Consider the following 13,188-nt stretch of genomic DNA (forward strand, 5'->3'; position numbering starts at 1 on the left):
ATGCATGTCGGACAAACAGCAGGGGAGAGAAAGCTGAACATGTATGAATTCACCACGGCAGCACGTGAGTTTTTTTTAAATGTCTTTCTTGTGGGTGACTTTAAGTGAGAACAAATTACACACAGAGTTAGAACAAAATTGGGAATAATGCATTCTAGGTGTGAATGAAGCACTGTGCATCATTATGTGTCATTGTGTACATAAGATTATGATCCTGTTGTGTGGAATCCATATAAGTTAGTCAGAAAGTGCATTTAATACTCATTTTACACACAAACTGTTTATGAAGTAGGAGAAGAAAACACAGCATACTAGAGTGGCAGGTGCCCCCTATGGCAGCGTTAAAAGGGTTCCTGTACATGCAAAGTGCTTTTCAGGTGCCCTTCTGTATGTCAAGCAAACAAGGAAGCTTTGAGAATGTATTTGTTCCAAATATTCTTCTTGTGATCATATCGACACAAAGTGTCTGTGCACTACACTTGTACTGCTGGTTTAATGGAATAATCCTCATTTTAATTATTTCCCCCAGTATACCTAGTCCTGCTTTTGTTTGTACAGGAGACAGGTAAGAATTTTTAAGTACTTGCAACTTATTTATTTGAGGATATTTTACAGTATTCTTGTCAAGTAATTCTTTTGGGGAAATGGCTTTTTTACCAAAGGGGAAAGTACCTATCATCAGTACAATGTCAGCTACAGTACATTGTGATTAAAGTTAGTACACAACAAACTCAGCATTTCAAATACAAACAAGTACTGCCACTATAATTATAATTATAAATAAATGTATTACTTTAACAAACATTCATGCTCTATTGATAAATGCCTGCAAGTTGGGCTGCTGATCATTTTTGTCAAATTGCTCATCAATAAGTAAACATTGGCTGACTGTGAACATTTTTACATGCTGTTAATGCTGAATGCTTGTTTATCAAGCCATTCCACATCCTTTCTTTTCACTGGGCCAATCTCTCTCCACTAGAGACCATTGCTCGGGCTGTCCTGACTGCTGATCCACAAGGGTCAGACGTGTGGTTACAGGAGACTGTGCGTCTCAGCTGTAAGGTAGAGGATTCAGATCCATTCACCCGATGGGAGTACTCCTGGAAGAAGTTAAGAGAAGCAGAAGAGACCATACCCTACTCCTATACTGGAGAAGGCTCTGCTGTTTACACCCTGAACCAGGTGGTGGAGTCCGACAGTGCCCAGTATTACTGTGAAGCAAAGGCTGAAAATCGCACGATAATCAGCACTCCGTATACTCTGACAGTGACATGTAAGACAATATGTTAATTTAATTTACAGAATATGATCATTATCACTTCATATCGTCAGAACATCATAGTTCTCTTTTTAAATGGGGAACTGAATTAAACTCAAACATGTTGAAAAAAGCAGTCTCTTTACAGAAAAAAAGTGCTTGTTCACACTGAGACTCTTGAAGTGTAACCACATTTCTAATTGTGCACATTGCACTTGCAGACACGCATTGGCCTCATTCAGTCACCATCAAGCTTAATGTTGAGATGTTAATTTGGATTGTGTAAATATTGATGTGCATTTTCTGTCACGTATTTCGAAGTCAAGGTTAAGGGCAAATAAATTGGTTCTTTGCTCATGTATTTCTTGATTTGAAGCATCCAGATGTATTTCTTCCAGTTACTTCACTGCTTTTTGTTGCATGCCTTATTATGCTCTTGTGACTGTTACAAATCCTCCTGTGTTAAAAATGGCTGTACATTGGCAATATTTCTCAAATCAAAGAATGCTGTCTTGATCTCTAATATGGGATTTAAAAAGCATTAATTGCAGAACGCTTTGGATGAAGGCGCTATATAAATGCCAACCATTTACCATTTACCAAATCAGTCTAAAATTACACCAAGGCGTTAACTTCATTTATTAAAATGTAATGCCATTTTTAATGCATCCCTGCTGAAAACACAGTACTGTAAATATAAACATTTGTGAAGAGCTGAAATTCTCGGGCTCAGTGCTGTGTCCTGTTCTGGCAGCTCCACCGCCTGCTGTGCTGACCCTGGAGCCTGCATGGATGACGTTCTACCCCTCTGAGAAAGTCACTCTGAAATGTGACATTCAGAGCCAGCAGACTGAGTGGATCTATCAGTGGTACAGAGACGGAGAGTCTCGTAACAGTGCATCCTCCAGAAGCACAAATGAGTTCACAATCCCAGCTCTAGATCTGTCACACAGGGGAAGATACTACTGTAGAGGGGGAATACCAGGAAGAGCTATTTCCACTGAAAAGAGCAAATATGTGACACTGACTGTAGATGGTGAGTAATGTTGTTATGCTATGAAAATTACATAGACCTGTTTTTATGTTCTTCTGTAACTGTAATAACCAGGATTTATAAAGGTCTACTTTGTGTTACCGTTGCAATATTGTGTAGATAGGTGTTGACTGACCGGCATAAGTAATCCATCAGAAGCAGGTATTTCTGTGACTCCATCGTCATCCTGCACTTTTTCTCCTGGTCTTTCCAGCGCTCCCACCCGTGGTTCTGACTCTACAGACGAGTTGGACAAACTTCTTTAATGGAGAGAGCGTGACTCTGCACTGTGACATTCAGGATGGCTCTCCTGTGTGGGTGTATAAATGGTACAGAGGTGAAAAAGAACTTCCTGTGGACACGACTAAGGACACCTATGAGATCCTGTCTGCTGATCAGTCAGACTCAGGAACATACACATGTAAAGGACAGCATAAAAAAAGAGTATTGTATACTGGCAGCAGCAATACAATTAAAGTGAAAGTTTCTGGTAAGCTGTCATTTCTATCATAGCAAATGCAGAAGTAATCATTAAAATGATTAGAATCTAGTATTTTAATTTGTTCATACCACTTCCAAAGCAGGTTGGCCTTTTCCCAGAACTCAGTAACTTCTGTGTCTTTTATTAATAGTGACCTGAAGAGTCATACAAATATGCATATTGGCCAACACACTCAGACAGTTAGCCGTGTTCTTCTTTTTCTTCCATTTACTGGTGGTTTGCAAACAGCATTTCAGAATTTGTAAAAATTTGAGAATTTGAACACCTGAAACTTTGCCCATTTTTGTAGGGAACAAACCCAAACCACAGATGTTCCTGGACTCCCCCAGTGGAGAGCTCTTCACAGCAGATACAGTGACCCTGAGCTGTAGGGTTGGCACAGATCCTGCTGGCTGGAAGTATCTCTGGTACAGAGAAACACAGAGAGCACCACTAACCAGCACTGACTCCAGCAGCACTGACGGGTCCAGTTACACCATTCGCCATGCTGCTGAGTCACACAGGGGAGAGTACCGGTGTCGAGCAGGGAGAGGGAGAGGCCCTTTCTACACCCGATATAGTGACTCTTTCAAACTCAACATTACTGGTAACAAAATACATTTAGCTCTTTTTTCTGGCTTAATTTTTCTGTCTTGAAAGTGCTTGCACAGAAAAATGTTGTTTCCCCACCTGCTACTCTGTCAACAAAACTTACTCCGATTGGCCGGTTGGTGGCTCTATAGCACAGGTGTCAAACTCCAGTCCTGGAGGGCCGCAGTGTCTGCTGGTATTTATGGTTTCCTTTCAATCAGCAGCCAATTAAGGCCTTGAGAACAAGGTGTGTGGACTCTTTAGCCAATGAAAGACTGAAATTTATCTCTCGTACTGAAACACACCAAAAACCAGCAGACACTGCAGCCCTCCAGGACTGGAGTTTGACACCCCTACTCTATATGAACAAAGTGAAATGTTTGATGTTTTTTGGGGCTATAGTATTTGAAGCATATGGCCTGTTTTTACCAATTTTTTATGACCCATGAATTCAGAATTTATTTTCTCATAAAAAAATAATAATAATTAAACACTTCTCCAACAAAAATCTACTAAGGTTTGGTTTGCTCCCTCTTTAGACCAACCTTTGACAAAATCCTATTCAGAAAAATGCTAAAAACTAAAATGCTAATAAACAAAAAGTAATATCACAAAACTTCATTTATTAAAATTGAAAGCCATTTTTAATGCATCCCTGCTGAAAACACAGTACTATAAAGACAAACTTTTGTGAAGAGCTGAAATTCTGGGGCTCAGTGCTGGGTTTGATTGTGTCCTGTTCTGGCAGCTCCACCGCCTGCTGTGCTGACCCTGGAGCCTGCATGGAGGACGTTCTACCCCTCTGAGAAAGTCACTCTGAAATGTGACATTCAGAGCCAGCAGACTGAGTGGATCTATCAGTGGTACAGAGACGGAGAGTCTCGTAACAGTGCATCCTCCAGAAGCACAAATGAGTTCACAATCCCAGCTCTAGATCTGTCACACAGGGGAAGATACTACTGTAGAGGGGGAATACCAGGAAGAGCTGTTTCCACTGAAAAGAGCAAATATGTGACACTGACTGTAGATGGTGAGTAATGTTGTTATGCTATGAAAATTACATAGACCTGTTTTTATGTTCTTCTGTAACTGTAATAACCAGGATTTATAAAGGTCTACTTTGTGTTACCGTTGCAATATTGTGTAGATAGGTGTTGACTGACCGGCATAAGTAATCCATCAGAAGCAGGTATTTCTGTGACTCCATCGTCATCCTGTACTTTTTCTCCTGGTCTTTCCAGCGCTCCCACCCGTGGTTCTGACTCTACAGACGAGTTGGACAAACTTCTTTAATGGAGAGAGCGTGACTCTGCACTGTGACATTCAGGGAGGCTCTCCTGTGTGGGTGTATAAATGGTACAGAGGTGAAAAAGAACTTCCTGTGGACACGACTAAGGACACCTATGAGATCCTGTCTGCTGATCAGTCAGACTCAGGAACATACACATGTAAAGGACAGCATAAAAAAAGAGTATTGTATACTGGCAGCAGCAAAACAATTAAAGTGAAAGTTTCTGGTAAGCTGTCATTTCTATCATAGAAAATGCAGAAGTAATCATTAAAATGATTAGAATCTAGTATTTTAATTTGTTCATACCACTTCCAAAGCAGGTTGGCCTTTTCTCAGAACTCAGTAACTTCTGTGTCTTTTATTAATAGTGACCTGAAGAGTCATTCAAATATGCATATTGGCCAACACACTCAGACAGTTAGCCGTGTTCTTCTTTTTCTTCCATTTACTGGTGGTTGGCAAACAGCATTTCAGAATTTGTAGAAATTTGAGAATTTGAACACCTGAAACTTTGCCCATTTTTGTAGGGAACAAACCCAAACCACAGATGTTCCTGGACTCCCCCAGTGGAGAGCTGTTCACAGCAGATACAGTGACCCTGAGCTGTAGGGTTGGCACAGATCCTGCTGGCTGGAAGTATCTCTGGTACAGAGAAACACAGAGAGCACCACTAACCAGCACTGACTCCAGCAGCACTGACGGGTCCAGTTACACCATCCACCATGCTGCTGAGTCACACAGGGGAGAGTACTGGTGTCGAGCAGGGAGAGGGAGAGGCCCTTTCCACACCCGATATAGTGACTCTTTCAAACTCAACATTACTGGTAACAAAATACATTTAGCTCTTTTTTCTGGCTTAATTTTTCTGTCTTGAAAGTGCTTGCACGGAAGAATGTTGTTTTCCCACCTGCTACTCTGTCAACAAAACTTACTCCGATTGACCAGTTGGTGGCTCTATAGGAACAAAGTGAAATGTTTGATGTTTTTTGGGGCTATAGCTTTTGAAGCATATGGCATGTTTTTACCTAATTTTTTTGACCCATGAATTCAGAATTTATTTTTTAATTTATTTTTTTAAACACTTCAAATGTTTCTTCTCCTACAAAAATCAAGCAAAATTTGGTATGCGCCCTCTTTAGACCAACCTTCAGCAAAATCCTATTCAGAAAAATGCTAATAACTCAAATGCTAATAAACAAAAAGTAATATTATCACAAAACTTAATTATTCTCTTCGGCTTGTCAACCCAAGGATCCATCCAAAGTTTGGTTCCACAGGCCACAGCTCATAAATCAAATTACCCAATGACTTCACATTTTGTATCCAGTGCCTTGGCCACAGATCCAGATAGATCATCCACGAATGTTCGAAGAACATAGCTGCCACCAGCCAATCAAATAACTCCAAAACAATTTAAATGAAGTTTATGAAATATGGTACCTATATTGGCACTCAAATGAAGAACCAAACTAGCAAGAGAGTATTGACTCAATTTAATCATATGGTGGCACTATCGAGCATAATATATCTATTTTTATTCTTAAATTCATGAAAAATCATTGCTTTCTTTTAGATATATAAAACTTGCTGTTATATAAAATTTCCTCATCTAGAACATAGATCTGTACCTTTTATGTTGCCGACCTTGGATATGCCTCCATTTTGGAAATGCAATTATCCATCCTATTCCCAGTTTTGGCCAAGCCACATGGGAACAATGAGACTTGTGACAGTGGTTCAGGATACCTCCCTATGGCACTCAATGGCCAAGTCATGAAGTGGCATAATATTGGCTGCGTGTGCTTGTATATTTCTGTACTGTTATTTGTAGTGTTGTTGTTCACCTTTTACGACAACTGAAATAAAATGAATCATAGCGGTATTATGAACGCACATGCTTGCAAACAGACACGCACGTGAGCACATGTATGTCTGCACTCACACACACACACATACAAAGTGCACACATACAAATGCCAAATTATGAATAATATTTTCAGTCATGTTTTGGCCCCGGTTTTTGAAGTATTATCAGTTATATTTGAGCACAGTGCTCTAATGAACCATTTCATAATTACTGTGGTGTTTCAGCTCGTCCTCATGCTGTGCTGACCCTGGAGACTCCATGGACAGGGATCTTCAGGACAGACAGTCTGACACTGAGGTGTGAGGTTAATGGGAGCCCGGCTAAGTGGAACTACACGTGGTACAAAGATGGACAGAGTCTTCTACAGGACCCCAGCAGAGACAGACTCATACTAACCTCAGCAAACGACTCCTACAACAGCGAATATAGTTGTAGAGGAAACAGAACAGACAGGCCATCTTACACAGAGATCAGCGAAGGATTTAGAGAACGCAACATTGGTATGTTCCACTCATTATTCTTGGGGTATTTCATGAAAGGAGACCCGCCCAAGACCACTTCCTCCGCTACCCTGCAAGCACTCATGGTGACAGGAAATCACACTGCAATATACATTTTACTGTTAAAGAGAGAGAACCAGGCAGTGCTGTGCAGTGCACAGTGGTATTTTTAAGCATAAAGAGTAGTCAAGTGTTATAGTCCCACCCAACACAAAAAAAGTGACTGGACCTTGGAAGTGGTTTGAAACGATCATCGAGAAAAACTTTCAAAATCATGTCTTCTCATGAGCGAACAGTTACACAACCTCTGTGTTACGATGTGTAACTAGTTGATTGCAAAAACATGATATAAAAAATTGCGATATTGTTTAGAACTACACGTGTTGTGTTTTTTAACAATATCTTAAATCTGAGGATATAATTGTTAAAATATATTGTTTTACAATCAACTCATTTGTAAAGCACATTGTTTTGATAAACCAAGAGTAAAAGTTGAAAATAAGTGGTTAAAGAGTAAAAGTTTGAAAATGAGTGGTTAAAGAGTAAAGGGACGAATTTGTGAGGGCTACCAGTTTCCCATTCAACAGTTATATAATGTAGTGCCTCTAATGGCAGGATCAGACAACACAAATTCAGCCAGATTTTGACAAAATGTTCTCGCCAGTTTCCCGTATCGGGCCCGAATATGAACATGGGGAACGACAAACAGGTGTCTTTACCCCTTGTAGTGTGACATAATCACAGATCAGTGATGTGGCGTGTAGGACACCCAAGGACACTTTGACGAACAGTCTAGTATGTCAGAATAGCATGCCTAGTTTGACACTCATGAGGATGGTCAACTATGGGCTCCTAGACGTTGACCAATAGGATGACAGATTGTTAGTCATTAATAATAATGTGCCTGGTTTGGGGTCCCACTCTGTTTTGTGTTCCCTGTCTGTCAGTTCTGAAGCGCAAGATCCTGGTGTCTGTTGCCAGCTCATTCTTACTGGGGATTATCCTGATTATACTGGGATGTATATGCCTGAGAATGAAAATGAAGTCGAGGAAGTCAAGTGAGTGTGATTTATACAGCTGGATAAAGTATACTGAATTAATCCAGGTTAAGCTTGCTCAGGAGTACTCCGGTACTGTGCTGCCTTGGAATTGAACCTGCAACCTTCAGTTCACTGTCTGTAGCCCAAATTAGACATGTTTTTCTTCCTCCTACTTTTCTTATGCTGCATATAAAACCAAGTATTTTGAATGATGACTCGCCACACTTGTGTAGTACAATGTGGAACAGTGAATATAGCTGAAGTGTGGTGTAATGGGTAAGGAACTGTGCTTGTATAATCATAATCATTTCAAGTTTAATAAACTATGAAATACAAATCCCTTACATTGACATTAATTATACATTAATTTATCCCTGAAACCATTCCAACCCCCTTAATTTAAATTAATTACCCCTTAAAAGGAAACCAAGATCCCTTGATGGTCCACTCATTTTTGCACACAAATAAAAAGATTCATTAAAAATACTTTCATAGCCTTCATTATTAATGGGAAGATTAATGGTAAAATAATAATAATGCTTAGGTAAAATAATTAAGGCATCTGGTTTCCTAGTGATAGAAGTTAAATCAACATTGCTTAAATTAACTGCGTGCCTCTCTGCCATGTGTGTGCATTACATTCTGTTCAACAGCTTACAAGACGACAGCACAAAGCAACATGTTTTTCTCAAAACCACCCACAGGTGAGAAATGTCCTGTCTCTGCTTCCCCTTGTTAATATTTCTGACCTCTCAGTGAGACATCTTGTGCTGTCACACCACAAGGCCATTACAAGATAATATCTGTCTAGCCATCTCATATATTTTTAAGCTCCATATACCTAGAATTTATTAGTATACTCAGTATTCATTAGAATAATGTTACCAACAGGGCAATTCTCTGTTGAAGAGCTGAGTGTCCTCATTTTTTCCCTTTAAATATACAACCACCACTACCTACTAATACTAATACTACTACTACTACTACTAATAATAATAATAATAATAATAATAATAATAATAAAGATATTCTTATATTATTTTGAATTCTGTGTTTAGGATTACAAATGTACAGTACATGTACTGGCAAAAGGAAATCTCATTTAAACGAGGGTTGCTCCTGCCCCCAGCAGTAGGTTCCTGGGGGCTGTGGTACCAGAAGGGAGATTTGGGTGCTGTCCACCAGGGTTATACCACAGTGTGATGTGCCGGTGACTTCGGTCATGTATCTCATGTATTCTCACTGCCTTAAAATAGACATTTCAGCAAACCTGCAGAGTGACGTTGACGATTTCACTGATGTACAACAGTCCACTGGAGCAGAAGGTATTTCATTATTTTTGCTGTAATGTTTGACCATTTCATTGAAAAATGTTTGACCAAATATTCACCATTTGTTTTCATTGTATATTTAAATAATAGTTTGCATTTATATAGTGCCTTTATCCAAAGCGCTATACAATTGATGCTTCTCATTCACCCATTCACACACACCAACGGTGATTGGATGCCTTGCAAACCGGCCACCCTCCGACTGCCAGATGACTGCTCCTGAGCCAATGTCGCCCCCTTTAATGATTTCATGTTCACACTGCTGCCTGTAGGGCATGGGGCAGCCTGTAGCCTAGTAAGTTATATGCCTGGGACCCAGAAAGTCGGTGATTCAAGCCCCGGTGAAGCCATGATAAAATCCATATATCTATTTGGCCCATGATCAAGGCCCTTAACCCTTCATTGCTCCAGTCGGCATTGTCCCCAGCTTAGTCTAAACAACTGTTAGTTGCTTTGGATAAAACCCTCAGCTAAATAACTGTACAGGATGGGCATATTAAATGTCACATCAAACTGCCCATTGTGTTGTAATGCTACGGTGGTGGAAAGTGCAACACACACCTCAGTGTTCAGATCCAGACACCCCCATAGTTTAATTTCTGTGTTCAGATCCAGACACCCCCATAGTTTAATTTCTGCATTCAGATCCAGACACTCCTATAGTTTAATTTGTGTGTTCAGATCCAGACACTCCCATAGTTTAATTTGTGTGTTCAGATCCAAACACGCCCATAGTTTTATTTCTAACCATCCACGATAGAGTTTTCATTAATACACTTATATTTTACAGTCATATTTTAGGTTCCGATATCTAGATCATATTTACCATGTTAGCTTTGATATAGTTTCCTGTCTGGGAAGAAAATCCAACCATGGCAAAAACATTTTTTTAGTGACCAGGCATGATCTCTGAACACATCTTTCATGCGCTTCTCAATCATTTAATAATGCCATGCTAAAATCTATTCCTGAATTCTGTTCACAGCACACCAGTGAATTGAACATTCTCATTGCGGTGTAGTGCTTATTTCAGACATTTAGGTTATTTACTACGCTGTATTTCTTTGTATTTGTAGATGATGGCAGCATTGAGCTTTACTCCATTCTGAACCTGGAGAAGAGGAAGGAAGGTACTGCTTATCACATTCTTAATTTGTTTTCCTTTTCCTTTTAATAGATTCAAAAAGATAATGGGCCTCATTTATCAAATATGAGCCGAACAAAATTCACTGTAAATCCAGCGGAAATGCATTTCCATAAATAATGTGGGATTTATCAAAGTTTTCAGATGTAAATTTTTTTTTTTTTTTTTTGGAGCCGAACAAACTTCACGAGTGGTCTCAGCTGTTCGTATTGTGCGCGGAAATTTTCAGCGGTTTTTAGTTTTTTTTAAAAAATTCCATTAATGAATATTTTATACATACATACATACATACATACATACATACAGTACTGTGCAGAAGTCTTAGGCACCATAGACTTTATTATATATATGTTTATTTTGTTGTGTTAGTATAAAAGAACACATTTGAGATTTCCAAATATTCATTTTCCAAATGATTCAATTTTACAGAGACATTTTTGTATTTAATTTAAAAAACTGTGGCAGGTTCTCCAATATGCTTGGAACAACCTCCCTGCTGATTGTCTTATAGAACTGCAGGACAGTGTTGGCTCTCTCAGAGAAGTAATGCAGTTTTAAGGGTGGTCACAAAAAATATTGATTTGATTCACTTATAAAAATTACTAAAGTGTAATTTAAAATGGATAGTACATTTATTTATTTATTTATTTTTTAAATAATCTTATCTGTACAGAATGTTACACAGGTGCCGAAGACTTTTGCATAGTACTGAAGATTGTTAAATTATTTAGAGTGCCAAAATAGTTTTTATATATATATATATATATATATATATATATATATATATATATATATATATATATATATATATATCAGTGGAGGCTGGTGACTTCCAGAATTGAGGAGGCCATTTTTTTCCGCTTGCTCACTTCACTCGCGATGGAATGTTCCCTGTTCTCTTATCTGTCTTTGTGCTGGCCAAAGGCATACTATTTGGAGTGTAAGCTACAGTCAGAAAGTTCTGGCTGATGAAATTCATTGTGCAGAGCTTAGCCTTGTGCCTTCCTGAAGAAATGACATTGCTGTAAGTCTATGAGCCTGCCTGATAATTAAGCTGAGAAATGACATTTGGATGTAATATAAATGCCAAGTGAACATGTGTAAGAGGCAGGAATTTTAATTATGTAGTTAAAAACAATTTTGTTTAGCTTACATTTTTCATTCTTCTACAGCTTCAACAGGTAATCACCAATTTAATCAAGTTTAGCATATAAAAAAGATAAGATAACACTTTCTTTATCATATGTAGTTTTATTCAATATATTTAATATAAAATATGTAAAAATATGGTTCCAGTTGGCTTTATCTAACGTTAACGTTATCCACTAGAGGGCAGCACTCTATTCGTATTTAGAGTGAATTTCCTCACAGAGCAACAATTCGGTAATTTGATATGGAAGATTATTAAATTGACTTGTAATAAAACGAAATGGACTACATTAAAAATAAAACTGTTCAATAAATCCCAAATGGTGTCTAACATGACCTATTGAATGTCATTCTCACTCCCTAGTATCTGGAATCTGCATATCTCCAGCCCAAGAGCTCAAATTGCGCTAGAATCTCGCCGACTTCCGAGGTAGTTTTAAGCAAAAGTGTTTGGCCAAATGAGCTATAAACTCCAGGGATGATAGCCAGGGGTGTTCCCTGAAAAGCACAAGTTGATAGGACACTCGTAGCCACTATGGCGAGTGTTTGTTTGACTGAAGTGACTAGCGAATTCTCAAAATGGCTTCTGTGTTGAATAGGAAAGGAAAGGATAGTTGATTCCAAATGAACCAGTAGCATGTGATTGGACGAACAAAATGTCAATCTTTCAGCCCTGGACACAATGCATGGTGAGGCCAGGCCTCCGTTGCCCACCCATTTTCAGTGATCTGGCCAATCACATATTGGCATGAAAAAAAATGCATTACATTGACTTCTATGAGAATCTCATTTCCTAGGGGAGGCCTGGCCTGGCCTGGCCTCCCTTAATACAAACTGATAGGGAAATCTGGCCTGTTGCTTTACAATTGCAATATTGGGTTTTAGCCATGGGAAAATTTAGATTTATGAACAAAACTAAAATAATATGAATATAAAAAATAAAAAATATGTTTTTTGTTAAAATAAATAAATAAAATAAATATATTTATTGTTTTTTTTAAATCTCTCTCTTCTCTCAAATTATTGGGGAGGCCAGGCCTCCTCCACCTCTATGGAGGAGCCTCCACTGATATATATACATATACATATATACATACATACATATATATATATACACACACGTGTATATACATACATATATACATATACGTACATATATACACATTCATATATACATATACACATATATATATTAAAACAATTTTGCCACTCTAAATATATATTCATATATATATTTTAAATATATATTTAGAGTTGCAAAATTGTTTTAATATACCAATTGGATATTATAATTATTCATATCATTTAAAAACGCAACAGGATTCAACATTAAAATGGGTGAGGTTTCATTCCGGTAATCCTGATTAATTTATACTTAAGTGGAGTTGAATATAAATTCCTGTTTTTCCCAGTCGGATGGTGCTAATTCGTTCATTCTGATATGACGTGAACGCAGCATTGGGCTTCGTTGCAATGGTTTTACATTACATTTACAGCTTT

At 38.3% G+C, this 13,188-nt stretch overlaps 1 protein-coding gene across 1 annotated transcript in view; it reads left to right on the forward strand.

The window, feature by feature from the left end:
* Positions 1-13,188, forward strand: part of LOC133110176 (Fc receptor-like protein 5) — a 16,910-nt gene continuing 3,722 nt past the window's right edge. The window contains exons 1-13 of the mRNA XM_061220082.1: positions 1-64; positions 983-1,276; positions 2,016-2,297; positions 2,509-2,784; positions 3,086-3,382; positions 4,115-4,396; positions 4,608-4,883; positions 5,185-5,481; positions 6,749-7,024; positions 7,972-8,082; positions 8,718-8,768; positions 9,321-9,389; positions 10,472-10,525. Coding sequence (XP_061076066.1) covers positions 1-64; positions 983-1,276; positions 2,016-2,297; positions 2,509-2,784; positions 3,086-3,382; positions 4,115-4,396; positions 4,608-4,883; positions 5,185-5,481; positions 6,749-7,024; positions 7,972-8,082; positions 8,718-8,768; positions 9,321-9,389; positions 10,472-10,525 — 2,629 coding nt within the window. The remainder of the gene's footprint in view (positions 65-982; positions 1,277-2,015; positions 2,298-2,508; positions 2,785-3,085; positions 3,383-4,114; positions 4,397-4,607; positions 4,884-5,184; positions 5,482-6,748; positions 7,025-7,971; positions 8,083-8,717; positions 8,769-9,320; positions 9,390-10,471; positions 10,526-13,188) is intronic.

This window comes from Conger conger, chromosome 14 (genome assembly GCF_963514075.1).
Source record: "Conger conger chromosome 14, fConCon1.1, whole genome shotgun sequence".
NCBI classification, from domain to species: domain Eukaryota; kingdom Metazoa; phylum Chordata; class Actinopteri; order Anguilliformes; family Congridae; genus Conger; species Conger conger.